Source organism: Thermobia domestica, chromosome 10 (genome assembly GCF_964235325.1).
Source record: "Thermobia domestica chromosome 10, izTheDome1.hap1.1, whole genome shotgun sequence".
NCBI classification, from domain to species: domain Eukaryota; kingdom Metazoa; phylum Arthropoda; class Insecta; order Zygentoma; family Lepismatidae; genus Thermobia; species Thermobia domestica.
Window position 1 is genome coordinate 222,902,561 of NC_137463.1, and position 13,734 is coordinate 222,916,294.

The 13,734-nt window shown below is 34.7% G+C and overlaps 1 protein-coding gene across 1 annotated transcript in view; it reads right to left on the minus strand.

Moving 5' to 3' along the window:
* The window catches only part of LOC145662184 (caspase-3-like), a 207,984-nt gene that overhangs the window by 38,910 nt on the left and 155,340 nt on the right, over window positions 1-13,734 (minus strand). The window contains exon 7 of the mRNA XM_081727516.1: window positions 5,403-5,536. Within this exon, the coding sequence (XP_081583642.1) occupies window positions 5,403-5,536 (134 nt within the window). The remainder of the gene's footprint in view (window positions 1-5,402; window positions 5,537-13,734) is intronic.

Genomic DNA, 13,734 nt, shown 5'->3' on the forward strand with positions numbered 1-13,734 from the left:
TAAGTTAGCAACATTTACGAGTCAGATGGAATGGAAAATGTGCAATCTAGGAATTCCAAATGCACAAGTGAATCGGTCAAAACTAAAAGAGCAGCTAATTCCAGGTTTGACTGCCACTATGTCTGGAGGAGAAGTACTGTTGTAATTTGAGGATGTAACTGGAGAGGCTATACGTGATGCCATTGCATATAATCCCATGAGTGATTTAATGTGTTTAGCGCATGCTGCTCAAATAGTTCGTAGAGATTTATTCAATGAATATCCAAAATTTGAGGATTCGTTTGCAAAAGGTTTTACTGCCAAAGAGTCAGTGAATGAAGCTCTATTATTGTTGTAACAAATGATCCTAGAAGGACCTGCACAAGATATTGGTCTCAAATTGTATTCAAGTATAAGAACCAGAAATCTTATTGATTAACTTCCGTGCTCTTGGCTTATGTGTTTCTTATGACAGAGTTCAAATAGTTTTGTCAACAACAGCAAATGTTACATGTGAAAAGCATAACAATTTATGAGGAGTAATTCCTGAATACTTACATGATTTTTTTTACAACAACAGTAATTGATAACATTGATCATAATCCTTCTTCTGTGACAGTTAGGGACTCATTTCATGGCACAAGCATTACCTTGATACAGCATCCAGATAGCACGTTAGCACAGAAAAGATATTTGCATATTGCTACTTCCCAATGGACCAGCGAGGTAAAGAATGCGTTACCTTCTTCCTACACAACCGTATCCCCAATACGTTTTAACACAAAGTACTGTGAAATGCCCCTCTCAACTGTTATTACACCACAAGAATTTGAAGGTTCTAATTCCACAGATATAACTTGGTTAGAATCAGTCAAAGGACGCATCGAGAGCAATTTTACTTGTGACAATGTCTCTTCAGATTTACGTGTTTCTTGGTCAGCGTTTGTATCAGAACATAGACAATTACCTACACTTTCAAAATCTAATAATGTTTTACTTCCATTGTTAAGCGAAAAGGTGCAATCCCCAGTTGTGGTAGCACACTGTATGGAAGTACTTTTCAATATTTTTGATAAACTCTGTTTGTATGATGGAGTTCCAATCCTCACTGGAGACTAACCAATACATGCCCTGGCAAAACAGATTCAATGGAAATATCCTAGTAAATATGGTGAAGACAAATTTGTAGTATTGATGGGAGGTTTGCACATTGAAATGGCTGTAATGAATATGATAGGAAGTTGGCTTACAGGATCTGGGTGGACTGATATATTAGTTGATGCTAGAGTAACATCAACTGGACGAGCTGAATCGCTTCTATAGTGATCTCACGTCAAGCGCTCTCGCTATGCTCACCAAGTAACAGTGTCTGTACTATATATTTTGAAAACAGAAGCATACGAAGCATATAAATATATCAATATCTCTGAAGGAATGTCGCATTTAGATGTTAACGAATTGTGTAATCTACGCAATGAAGAATCTCCGCAATTTATTTTCTGGTCAATAACTATGGAACTACAGATTCTATTGCTCTCTTTCTTACAAAGTGTGAGTGAAGGAAATTTTGTACAATTCAAAACTATCCTGGAAGATATATGTCCCTGGATGTTTGTTTTAGATCACACAAACTATGCCCGCTGGTTGCGAGTTTTCATCAAAACACTGAAAGAACTGGAGATGTGCCATCCGTTTATATGTAAAGAATTCATGAAAGGCAAATTCGTAAGTCAGAAGAGCATTCGACCATTTTCAGCAATGGCGGATGACCATTTGCATGAGCAAAATAACAAACAAGTTAAAGGAATTGGTGGAGCACTAGGACTTTTTGACAAACCTGCTGCACTTTTGAAATGGATAGTTGCAGGGCCAGATGTAAAAATGATATCTGACTTTGAAGCACAGTTTTCAGTTTTCGATGGTGTAGAAGATGCAGGTGATGAAAATGACGTAAAGCATAAGAAAAGCAGCAAAGCTTTTGAAAAGAGACGTAAGGAACACGTTTTAGATGTTGTAGCTTCCTTTAGAAACTGTGGTAACCCATTTGAAGAAGATATATTAACAAGAGCAGTTAGCAAAATATGTGCAACAAAAGATGCATTGAAGTCGGTCAGAGAAGCCAGGAATTTTGGAAGATGTCTGTATGAAAATTTTGTACAAGAGAGGTTGATTGAGGGGAAAACATCAATTCATTCAGTATTTAAAAGGTGTAATTTAGTGTTATTTAACAACAGAATGACAAAGGGGAAACCTAAACTTCAAATGCAAACAACAGCCCTTAGAAAGGACGCAAATATATTATGCAAATTGTATGTGGCTAGTCAGATTAGGCAACCTGACTTTAAATTTTTTTCTCACGAAACTCACCCATATCCTCCCTCCATTAGCGAGTTCGGCAAACTCCACAAACCATCAAGAAAGTCTGGCATTATTACCTGTTTATCTTCAGATGTTTGTGAGAATCATGACAGTGACTGTAGTATTTCATTTTGCTCGGCTATTGTTATAGATGGTGCTGCTCTTGTACATTCTCTTACTCCAGGCTCATCTAAAACATTTGGAGAACTTGCAACCAAAATATTTCGACCTGCCGTAGAATCTCACCTGCAGAAATTTATAGAGTTGATGTAGCATTTGACAGATACTTGGCAAGAAGTCGTAAGGGTGACATTCGTTTGAAACGAGGTTCTGGAGAAAAAATGTTAATCAAAAGAACAACACCATTCCCAAGGGTATTTAGGAAATGTTTGCAAGTTGAAGAAAATAAAAAGCAACTTTTCCACTTACTTGCTTCTGAAATTGAATCACTGCAAGTTGGTTGTAAGGTTGTTATTTGTACTGCTGAAGACCTAATAATTTGCGTAGGATCCTACCATAACAACAACCAACTGTCTTCTTGTTCACATGAAGAAGCAGATACAAGAATTCCTCTACATGTGAAAGATGCAGTTTTATGTGGCCACAAAAATGTTGCAATTTCAACAGTAGATTCAGATGTAATAATAATTGCTGCAGCGGCCCTGAAGGAGTTGCAGGCTTTCGATTTGCAGAACTTGTACTTTATTTACGGTGTCGGGAAAAACAGAAAACAGTTTTCACTCTGTGAAATGTTACAAAATTTATGTCCTGAAACTTGTGAAGCATTGCCGTTTTTCATGCTTACACGGGTTCTGACACAGTATCTTCTTTTCATGGGGTTAGTAAAACTAAAGCTTCGAATGTGTGGAAGACACTGCCAGAACTAACGGAAGTCTTTATTCGTTTGTCTACCTCATTCATTTTATCTGATGATGATTTTGATATGATACATTATTTTACAGTACTTCTGTATGACACAACGAGAGCAACGAAAACAGTCAATGAATGCAGAAGGATACTTTTCACACAGAAGAATAGATTCCTTGAAAATATACCCCCTACTGAAGATGCTTTAAGATATAACTTGAAAACAACAAAGTTTCAAACCAGTGTTTGGAGACAGTGTCTACAGTGTCAGCTTGACATTCTTATTCCTGGTTTTACCGACTGGGGATGGAAAGTCTCAGATTCCCCTCCAGGAATTACACCATTATGGACAGTTCTTCCACAAGTATCAATGAAATGTTCTGAATTAACCTGCTGCCACTGCAAAACCATGTGTATGAATAAATTCAAATGTCAAACCTTGAACATGCAGTGTGCCGCCTTATGCTCTTGTGATGGACAATGTATACAATGAGTGAGTTATTGATAGATGAGACTTCTCTAGTACAGAACGATTAAAATATAGTAGTCTTTAAAATTGTTCGCAATTTCTTTTAAAAAAAGAAAGAAAGGAAGGAAGGAATATTCATTAAAGTTATATTCTTATTTTTGCAATTTTCGAAATAAAAAAGAATAGATTTGAAACACACTTTTGTACATATAATTTTATTTTAAATATTCTACTTGATGACGATGATGATGATGATAATGGGTGTTCTGTCCGAGGGCAGGTAGTTGGACCGAAGGTCCCTGGGCAAGGTGAACCCATGGTGGTCTTGCCATTGCCTTCCATGGGATGATGACGACGTTCTAAGGACGGCTCCTACAGTTTAACGAAGGATCCGAACCACTTGTGTCCCCACTGGGAATCGCACTCGGAACCCCTTGATTGCAAGGCGACGAGTGGAGCCATTCATCCACCAGGGACACTATGTTCTATATTAACACGCATTAATTCAAAGCATAATTTAGTAAATGCTCCCATATTATTTAATTTTACTCCCTTTACTTTCTATTTATCACCCTACTGCCAAAGAACTTAATTGCAATCATTATCCCCCTCCCCTCGTTTTATAGAAGCTCATATGACTTGTGTCCCGGTGGTTTTTTATTGTGTATAAATAAAAAACTATGCCATCTAAATAACTATGCCAAATTTTATTCTGGTATCCAGAAAAGAAATATTCTTATTGAAATTTGTACCAAGCGACTGCACTATTATGGATTATCGTTAACCTTCTCAGTACTTTTTAAATAACATAAAGGCAAGTTAACAATATTGAGAACAATAAATATAAACAACAACGAATATAAACAAGACGCTATGAAGTAAATTAATTTTATTAACGTGCGACTTTGAAAAATCATTTTTGGCGTACATAAAAGGTCTTGGAAACAATTATTTTATTTCAATCATATTTTATTTATTAAATAATCTAGTTTTAAACAGTATAATATGTTTTATTGTTATTGGATAATTTTGAAGATAAAATAAGGAACAGTGAGGGAAGCACAGTGAATTCTTTTAACTGGAAGAGAACACAAAATTCAATAAATTAACATTTTCAAGTAAGAGAAATGAATTTCCCACTACCTTTTTTTCAATAACAGTACGTATCTCTATAGGAAAATATACATTATATTTTTCTGCACAAGTAGATGTCTTTGTGCTGTAAACGTGAATAATCAATTAGAATCAACAAGTAATAAATTTATATAAACTGCTAATATAATCAAAATATTAATTTAAAATAAAACCAAATACTACACTTATATGAACAAGTACATGTGATTGGCTGTGTACATACATAATCCAATGCACTAAATTATTTTTCTTTGTGATATAAACGTTTAGATGTAGCTACGTAATACTACATCGTCTATAAATATCATACAGGATCGCGAATAACAGCTACAGTAAGTTTTCCCTCAACTCAAGTGTAATTTCTTATGCTTTGTAGTTCTTTCTATGTGGTTATCAGGTATGCGAAGTGCTAGAACAAATATTTTAAATGCAAGTCACGTAACAATAAAATAATTGTATAATAATAAGAAACCTGACTTATTATGTATTACTTACTCTGCAGTGTAAAAGCCGATTATAATAAGAATACTTGAAAACCGTCTGACTACTACTAATACATTTAAATCTAACAGTAAATTCAATATATTATTCTTACCAATTTGAGCATGTTTTCTATATGTGTATCATGCGCATTCTCCGAAAATACTTTGATAATGGCATCCACAAAATATGCTCCATCTTCACCTCCTTGTTCCTTATGTCTGCTATTTGGCCTATGTGCATAATATTCTAAGAATAGAATGAAAATACCAGTAAGATTCATTATGGTATTTACTCTAAATCTACACTATGAAATTCATATTATAATTGCTCTAACATGTATATTTTAATGATAATGCATAATGGTGAAGAAGGAATGAACAACACTCACTAGGAGTTTAAGATTTAGTTACCAAAGTTGATACTCAAGAAAAATTTGATTGTAGAATACGAAAATAGCACAAATGGCATATCCGCAGCATATTATACGCGTACAGGCGGCTCAAGAAACATACAGTGAAAATATTAATAACACTAATAATCTGTCATAGCAACAACACAGGTAATTGTTTTTAAAGATATCGTGTCGTACAAATGCGCAGTGTCTGTCTGGCGGATAGCATTTCACTTGTAGTTCTAAATGTATCCATTGAATAATTTCTAACGGAGTCGGATTAGCAATCAAGATTCTACAAGTTCCAGATAGTGTAGTATTTATTTGGTAGCAATTTTTTTCAGTTAATCTCATGATTATGCCTTATAGACTAAGGGTAATTCATGCAAGAGATTCATGATGGAATAATTGGTGGAATGAACATGTGAGAGGAAAGATAATATCCGAGAAAACCCACGGATACAATGTTGTATACCACATACTTACTGGATCGAGGATCGAAGCACCAGAGGTAAGCTATCTACCACTTTGCCGTCTTGATTTCCCACCCAGTAACATACTTGCTTAGAACGTGTATACCTAAGTAGATTATAAATGGGAGAGGCGTTTTCCTGTACGTAGAGGGGATCCAGAAAATTATTCAACTAAATTTGAATCATATGGATGACACATAATCGTGTGACTGGAAGGCAAGGAACATACCCTACACGTGTTCCCAACAACTAATACTTTAGCGCTTTGTGCTCTGACTGTTAATGATGGTAAATCTGAATGGACTAGCAATTACCAATTTATCAGTCAGGCCGGTCTAAAATAGTCTCATCTACATGTTATGAGATATGAAGAGGGAGAATCGCAACATGTGTTCTGTACACCCTTATTTATCTTATTTCAGTATAATGTACACCACGATCACAACGTACACAATCAGGAGGCCTGCGCCACAAACTCAACACTTCGCAGCATATACTCGTTCACTCTCAAAGTTAATCAATCCAATAATTAGCGTCGATTACATCATCCTAACATTGCAGATATAAAGAGTTTTGCATACAGAAATATTTGAACACACTGTGCACATTTGATATATCAAATAATGTTTAATGTATTAGAAGCAAGTCTCGGCACCAATCAACCTGCCATTCTCGGCAAACAGAAAGTTTCAATACAGCATGAGTATCTCTTGTACATAGAAAATTTGATAATTTTCTCGGAATCAACACATCTAATTCATCTACGAGTTAAACTTTATAATGTGGAGTTCCTTGTTCAATTGTGATAGTTTCTAAGGAAAACAATTAAAACAATAAATTTCGACACAAAGATAGGAGTAGGACGGGAAAATATACAACAGGTCACTCATTCTTGATACCTGTATAGTATTAATAATAAGTGTAAACGTGAAACAAAAGAAGTGTTATAAACAGTGAAAGAACATTATTTGAGAAGAAGAAAATTCTACTTTGTTGCACCTATAAAGTCATGAAATAGAAATGAATAGTCACGAAAAAGACTCCATTTTTTTACTCGAAAATTATTGCACTCTATGGAGCTGGAGAACAATTAGCTGAATTCAACGGAAAACAAACGCTAGGTTTATGCAGTTAAGTTTAGCGACTCTTTTCAGTAGTGAAGATATATGGAGTATTAGGAATACTAGGTAGTTATTTAGTTAATACATTAACTAGGAAATAACTGTAATGAAAGAAATGAAAATGAAATCTTTAAATTTTACCTCCCACGGTTATGCCGGTTAGGCTAAAGGAGACGGTGATTATGAGAAATGAATGAATTGGTGGAATGAAGAAAGTGGGAGGAAACGAGAAAACCCACGAACACTGTGTTTGACCACCACAAAGTCCACATGGCGCGAGCTGGGATCCAACCAGGGACCTCAAGCACCGGAGGTGAACGCTCTACCACTGTGCCACCTCGCCCCCACTAACTGTAGTGAGAGAAACGTACTAGAAGGTCTGGTGGCAGAAAAGAAGAAAAATTGACAACAGTGTATTAACAATATTAAAGGAGAAAATAACTACGTTTAGGCAAAGAGATTGGCTGAGAACCGTGGTACATACAAGCTTGTCACGAAGATAATGTAGAAAATGAATAATTGTGAGCAAAGGTAACCATAGTAATACTATTCCTAAGATTTTAACAACTCAGCTCCTAAAAGATAATTACTAATGCTGCTAAGGAAAATATTATTTAGATTGTCAGTAAAGCTTTTGTAAGCCACTAAACCGATGAACTTCTAAATACGATATTGAAGATAGTAATTTTCGATGATAACTTTCGTTTCTTAAAAATCATAATGCAGAAGGCTGTTTTCCGTATATTTGACGATATGCGATTCCTTCGGTTTTTTGTAATTATCATGTCCAATCACATGCTTGTGCTTCCTCCTTGAGCTGAAAATGCCATGTAGCTAATTCTCTTTCTGAAGGAGTATTTTGTCTAAGTTTTTCAATTGTGTGTGTTTTCTGGTTGAGTCGAAAATGACACCAAACACTAACTTGCCATTTAGGTGATTATGTTGTAGAACTTTACAATGCAACGTTTTGTTTCAATGATCAGGGATCAGTGTAAGAGCAAGTAATTAATATTAATTTTGTTATTCAAGAATGAAATCTTCAAGCACAAGGAGTTTGTGAAACAAGCGTTTGGTTTTGCAACAAAGGGGAAGGGAGGATTTTCATGTCCACAACCCATTACCAGCATGCAGGAGACTCTGGAGCATGGCCATACAAAATAGTCCGTTACCAAAAAAAAAATGTTTGGCCGCGGTGGGCCAGTGGTAGAGCTTTCACCTCTGGTGCACGGGATCCCTGGTACGATCCCAGCTCTCTCCAAGTGAACTTTGTTGTGGACAAATACTGTGTGAGTGGGTTTCCTCGGAGTCCTCCCGTTTCCGTCCACTTTCTACATTAATTTCTCATCATCACCGTCTCCTTTAGCTTCACCGGCATAAGCGTGGGACGTAAAACTCAAATATTTTATTTCAAATGAAATGTTCGGATTGTGCTAATGTGTCTAACTAAACTGTTAACAGCATCTTGTGCCAACCACTAAATCTTAAAAAAAAATGTTCCTCTTTAGTGATCATCACCTTACCGATCCCCACTGACGCTTGTTGCTTGGAAGCTGTATAAGCGGGAACATGGAACGAAAGGTGGACCTAATTAGGCAAACTGATGATTCTCAAGGTGACGGAGAACTTCTAAATCAACAGTAGTATTACTAGTACTGTAGGAGAGATGAGGCTACGCTACTAGCAGGAGCTGCTACCACAACTCTCCTTACCGAAAATGCATGAATATGAGATCAACATAGCCTACATGCATAAAGACTAACCTTCATCACACACCTGATGGTAATCCCTAACATTCTAACAAGATGGGAAATGCTGAACATATTAATGCTGCAGTTAAAATGTGATACAGTAACTAATGGCAATGTTTCTCTTAATGAAGAAGATAAATGTTTTAAAGTGAAACTTGAGCTTGTTGATATGTCAAAAAATCAGATCATAAATGGATGTTAAAATTTATTACTAGTGCTTCCAAGGTGTATAGTACTATTGAGATATTTAAAAAAGCGTTATAACTAAATAATGAGAATTAGAAACCGAGGTCAGATGCTTATTCATAGGTAAGTTTATAATAATTATGTTGTAGTGATTCTCGTCGGCATAAACCCAACCAAAATTTCCAAGTTAATCAGCTTGGCAAAAAGGCTTGTTTAAATACATGGGTATAATGCATCGTGATGTTCAGGCACCATATTTGAACTCTCTTGCAAAAATTAATTAGATATCGTTGATTATTTTGAAAGATTCAAACACTATTGTGCTGTGCATAATGCGAAGATTCTAAAAGGGTCAGTATTTTTATTTTAGTGATTGGTGCCCAAATACATGTATTCTTAAAGTGCATAGTTGCTCATAAAAAAATTTCTGAAAATTTTCTTATACAGACTAAACAACTATTGACTTCGTAGTTTTAATATTGTGAAGAAAGGCATAATCTTCATCTCCTTCAATAGCAGTGTAAGCTGACTTTTAATAATTTTATTTTGAAACTAAAACATCAGGCTATTAAGTGTGCTTTAGGGTCTATTCTATTTGAATCACTAAATGATCAGATTTTTCTGAGTGTATTAAATGATAAAGCTACAATGATTATTTTGGCTAATGCTTCCTTAGAATTAGACAAAGTTATTGATGTAATAAACTAGACTGAGTTTCAGGTCAATAAGTGAATGTATATCGTCCACATAAGTCTAATTTAGGTAAGTTATTTTAAAATGAGAAAAGAACTTCAGACAGAATGTGAATTCTACAGATATTGAGCATTAGGATTATGAGCATAAAAGTTGTGCAGCATGTACAAATACCACCCAAAACGAAGGTATCCAGTATATGGAGTTCAATGACGGCTATGTCTATTTGATTCATTTTGCACAATGTTGCCGTATGAGAAGATTTTGTTAAGCAAGAGGATAAAACGTAATCCAAGTATAGATTTACACCAAGATGTGGACTAAAGATAATGTTACGAATTAAAGTGCTTGGAAGCTCTTAAAGTACACGAATTTATGATAACTGCTCTAAAAGTAAAACAAAATATCAGGGATTCCAAGGAGGTGGAGGGAAGTGGATTTAATATTGTAAAAGAACTAAATGTATTTGAACCTATAATGGAGATAATCATGAACAAGTTAGAAAACTCGGACCACAGAAACCTAAGGTATAGAATTATTGTGAAAGCTGCGAATTAAAGTTAGAGAACGATATTCATATAAAGAATAAAAGTAAGTTCCCTTCATAGATGGATAATCAAATTGCTATGGGTATTCAATGTAATGAGAAAAATAATTATAATAGTAACTCGGTAGAAAACAATAATCAGGCAATTTTAAGGACAAATTGTTGCAAATCACAATCGAGTAGGGAATACGTACCAGAAAATGTAATGAATGTACTGTATTAGAATTGGATTTCAGAGAAGAGAACTGTGAATAAAAAAAAGTATAAAAATAACGGAGCATAGTGTTCCTCCTAGTCATCCACATTACAGAACCAAGGCAAATAAACTAGTCTGGACAGATTTATTCTCATTTAGATAGGATAAAGATTAGTCAAGGCGAAAAGGAAATCTTTGAGTTTAACGTGCTACGTTTATGCCTGCTAGGCTAAAGGATACGATGATTAAAGCAACTGAATGATGATGGAATAATTAGTGAAATGTGATTGTGGAAAGACACGGGAATACCAATGGAAAACCCACGACCACACTGTTTGTCCTTTAAGTTATAGAGGCATAAAGTGCTTAGGGGCCAACGCTTAGTGTGATAGTAGTTTCATCTAAGGTTATCATGTATTAGAGGAGAATGTTGTTCAGTAGATTAATATTCCTATTAAAAGAGTATATCGAGTGGCCATGATTAACTCAATGAGGAAGATGCTTCACTTGGCAAAAAAAAGCATATATGCTTAGTGGGTTCTTGGCGTTTATTGGCAGTGATTCAAAAGATTAGAAATAATTTTGCAGTACAAGAAAATGCTCTTAAATCTAAATAAAGAGAATTAAAAACTTAGGTTTGGCGCTTGGTGTCCTTGGGAAGATTTGAACTAGTTTTCTCGTGGTGATGAATATCAGCATGAACTCAGGCTTTCTTGCAAGTTCATCATGAAGGAAGCTAGAGAAATACAGGCCATGTATTTGAACGGGATATCTATAAAACTTCCAGACCTAAGTTCAATGGATTTTAATGCATTTGAACTGGGAAGGTTTTAGATAAGGAAGCATGTGATAATTAAGAGTTGGCTCTATAAAACTATAAAAAAAGAGCAGAAAGTTTCCCCTTCTACGTCTTCAGTTACGTCTTCTACAGTGGGAACTAAGTTGCGGGGTGATCTTTCAGAATCAATGGAGATACATCGAGTACTGCACACCCGACGGCATGGATTTTCGTAACTATGTATTAACTACAATTTGCTGACATGACAATTGAAAAGTCTTTATATAGAGAAATAAAGTCAACAGTTATTGTCAAATTGAATATAATCGTAGTAATCTTCATATAAAGCTGAATGTTAAATTTCACAATAATTTGTATTATATATTATTATTATTATTATTATTATTAAAAATATTACTCTAATGTAAAGAAGGTTACGTATCTACCATGGTGTTCTTAAATTGTACACATTCTCTTAAAGTCGATACAGCAAACTTTGGCAAAGAAAAAAACTATTTTTTTCGTATAAAAATAGAAAGGTAATATTTTTACAAATTCAAAAGCCATTGGACATTGTGTTGGGAGTGAAGTGTTTTAAGTTTGTAACATGCTTGTAGGTAAGAAAAAGAAGAGCGTTGCTATAAAAATGTTTTGTATTGAGGTTGTATTCAGGTGAGGTGGCAAATTTTTGGGAGTTATAGGTGGACATGTCTACGAAGAATTGAGAAATATGTATCCTCTAAATAAACCTGCACAAAAGTCATATGAAGAATTAAAAAAAAAACTTATATTGCAGCTATATTATGATAAGACTAATGAAATACCTGAGAGGTTCAAGTTTCATAAGTTAAAGTAACTAGAACATCAGACGGTTGTCCAATTTGTGATGCTGTTTGAAAAACTAAGCTGCTTACTGCAAATTTGATGCGTATTTACAACATTCTTTACGGGACCAGTTTGTGTTCGGAATGAAAAATAATGTAGCTCGAAGACAGATATTGACAGGTAGTCGATATTGCTACTGCTGTAGAAAACACGGAAGAGCAGATGACGGTATTCAGCAGTGCGAGTTAAAGAAATCAACTTCCACTTTACCTAATGCAACCTAAAGGAATGAGAGAAAGAAGAGAAATGCAAAGGTCACCGTATCTTACAAGTGCTAGTAACTCTTCAAGATGGTGTTCTACAAATACTAGTAAGTTACTACGAAAAACAAGGCAGAAATTAAGTTATTCAATATCGTCAGAATCATCAGATAAGGGTGAAGGAGAGGTCATTACATGCCGAAATTCTCAACGTTTACCTGCTAGAGATAATTGTCCAGCTTACGAGAAAAGATGTTTTAAATGCACATGATTGCATCACTTCGCTAATGCTTGTATATTACAACAATTTAATACAGAAATAAATGAATTCCAAATAGATGATCAAGTTAATGCAAATGGAGTAGAATTGAAACAACAGGCACAACAGGTACAGGAAATGCCTTCGGTATTAGACAAGAGTCAAGTGCAAGACTTGTATCAATTATTGACATTGGACACACTACATTACCAATCTTCGAATGAAGTATAGGAATGTTGTGAGTGAATTGTTTTAAGTTTGTAACATGCTTGTTAGAAAAAGAAGAGCGTTGCTATGAAAATGTTATGTATTGAGGTAGAATCAGGTGAATGTTTGATTGGAAATGAGTTTATGCGTAAATGTAGAATCAAAATATACTATGTATATAAAACATATGTATTCTTGTTACAATATAACTCTTCTCTTAAAAGTTAAAACTGTATACAAATAAACGAATACATATAGACTACATAACGGCTTATTCTAGCCCAAGATGTAACCACAGCGTCTTTTTAACTTCTTCTTCTAATCTTGACCAGCATAGACATGGCCCTTACTTGTAAAAATTTCTGATCAGCCAACTATTTATTACTTTGACGTGATATTCATATGTACATTTAAAGTACGCCTACGTATCACAAGCATATGCAATATAAAACTAACTAAATAAAACGTACATTTCACACCAATGTAAGGAAAAATAATATACAACAAATTCATGATTTCTGCGTATATTTTTCCATTATTACAAAACCGCGGCTAGGGAATTATTGAGGATTATAACACCTCAAAATACTTGACCTTATACCGCATAGAATTGATTTGAATTCATTTTAACTCTATTTATTTGTTATTCTTTTTTAACAATAACCTTTTCCGACATTTTCTTGTGTATATCGTTTTGTATTGAACAACAACATTCACACTTTAGAATACTAGTTGTTTCCATATCGGATTCAAAGATTCT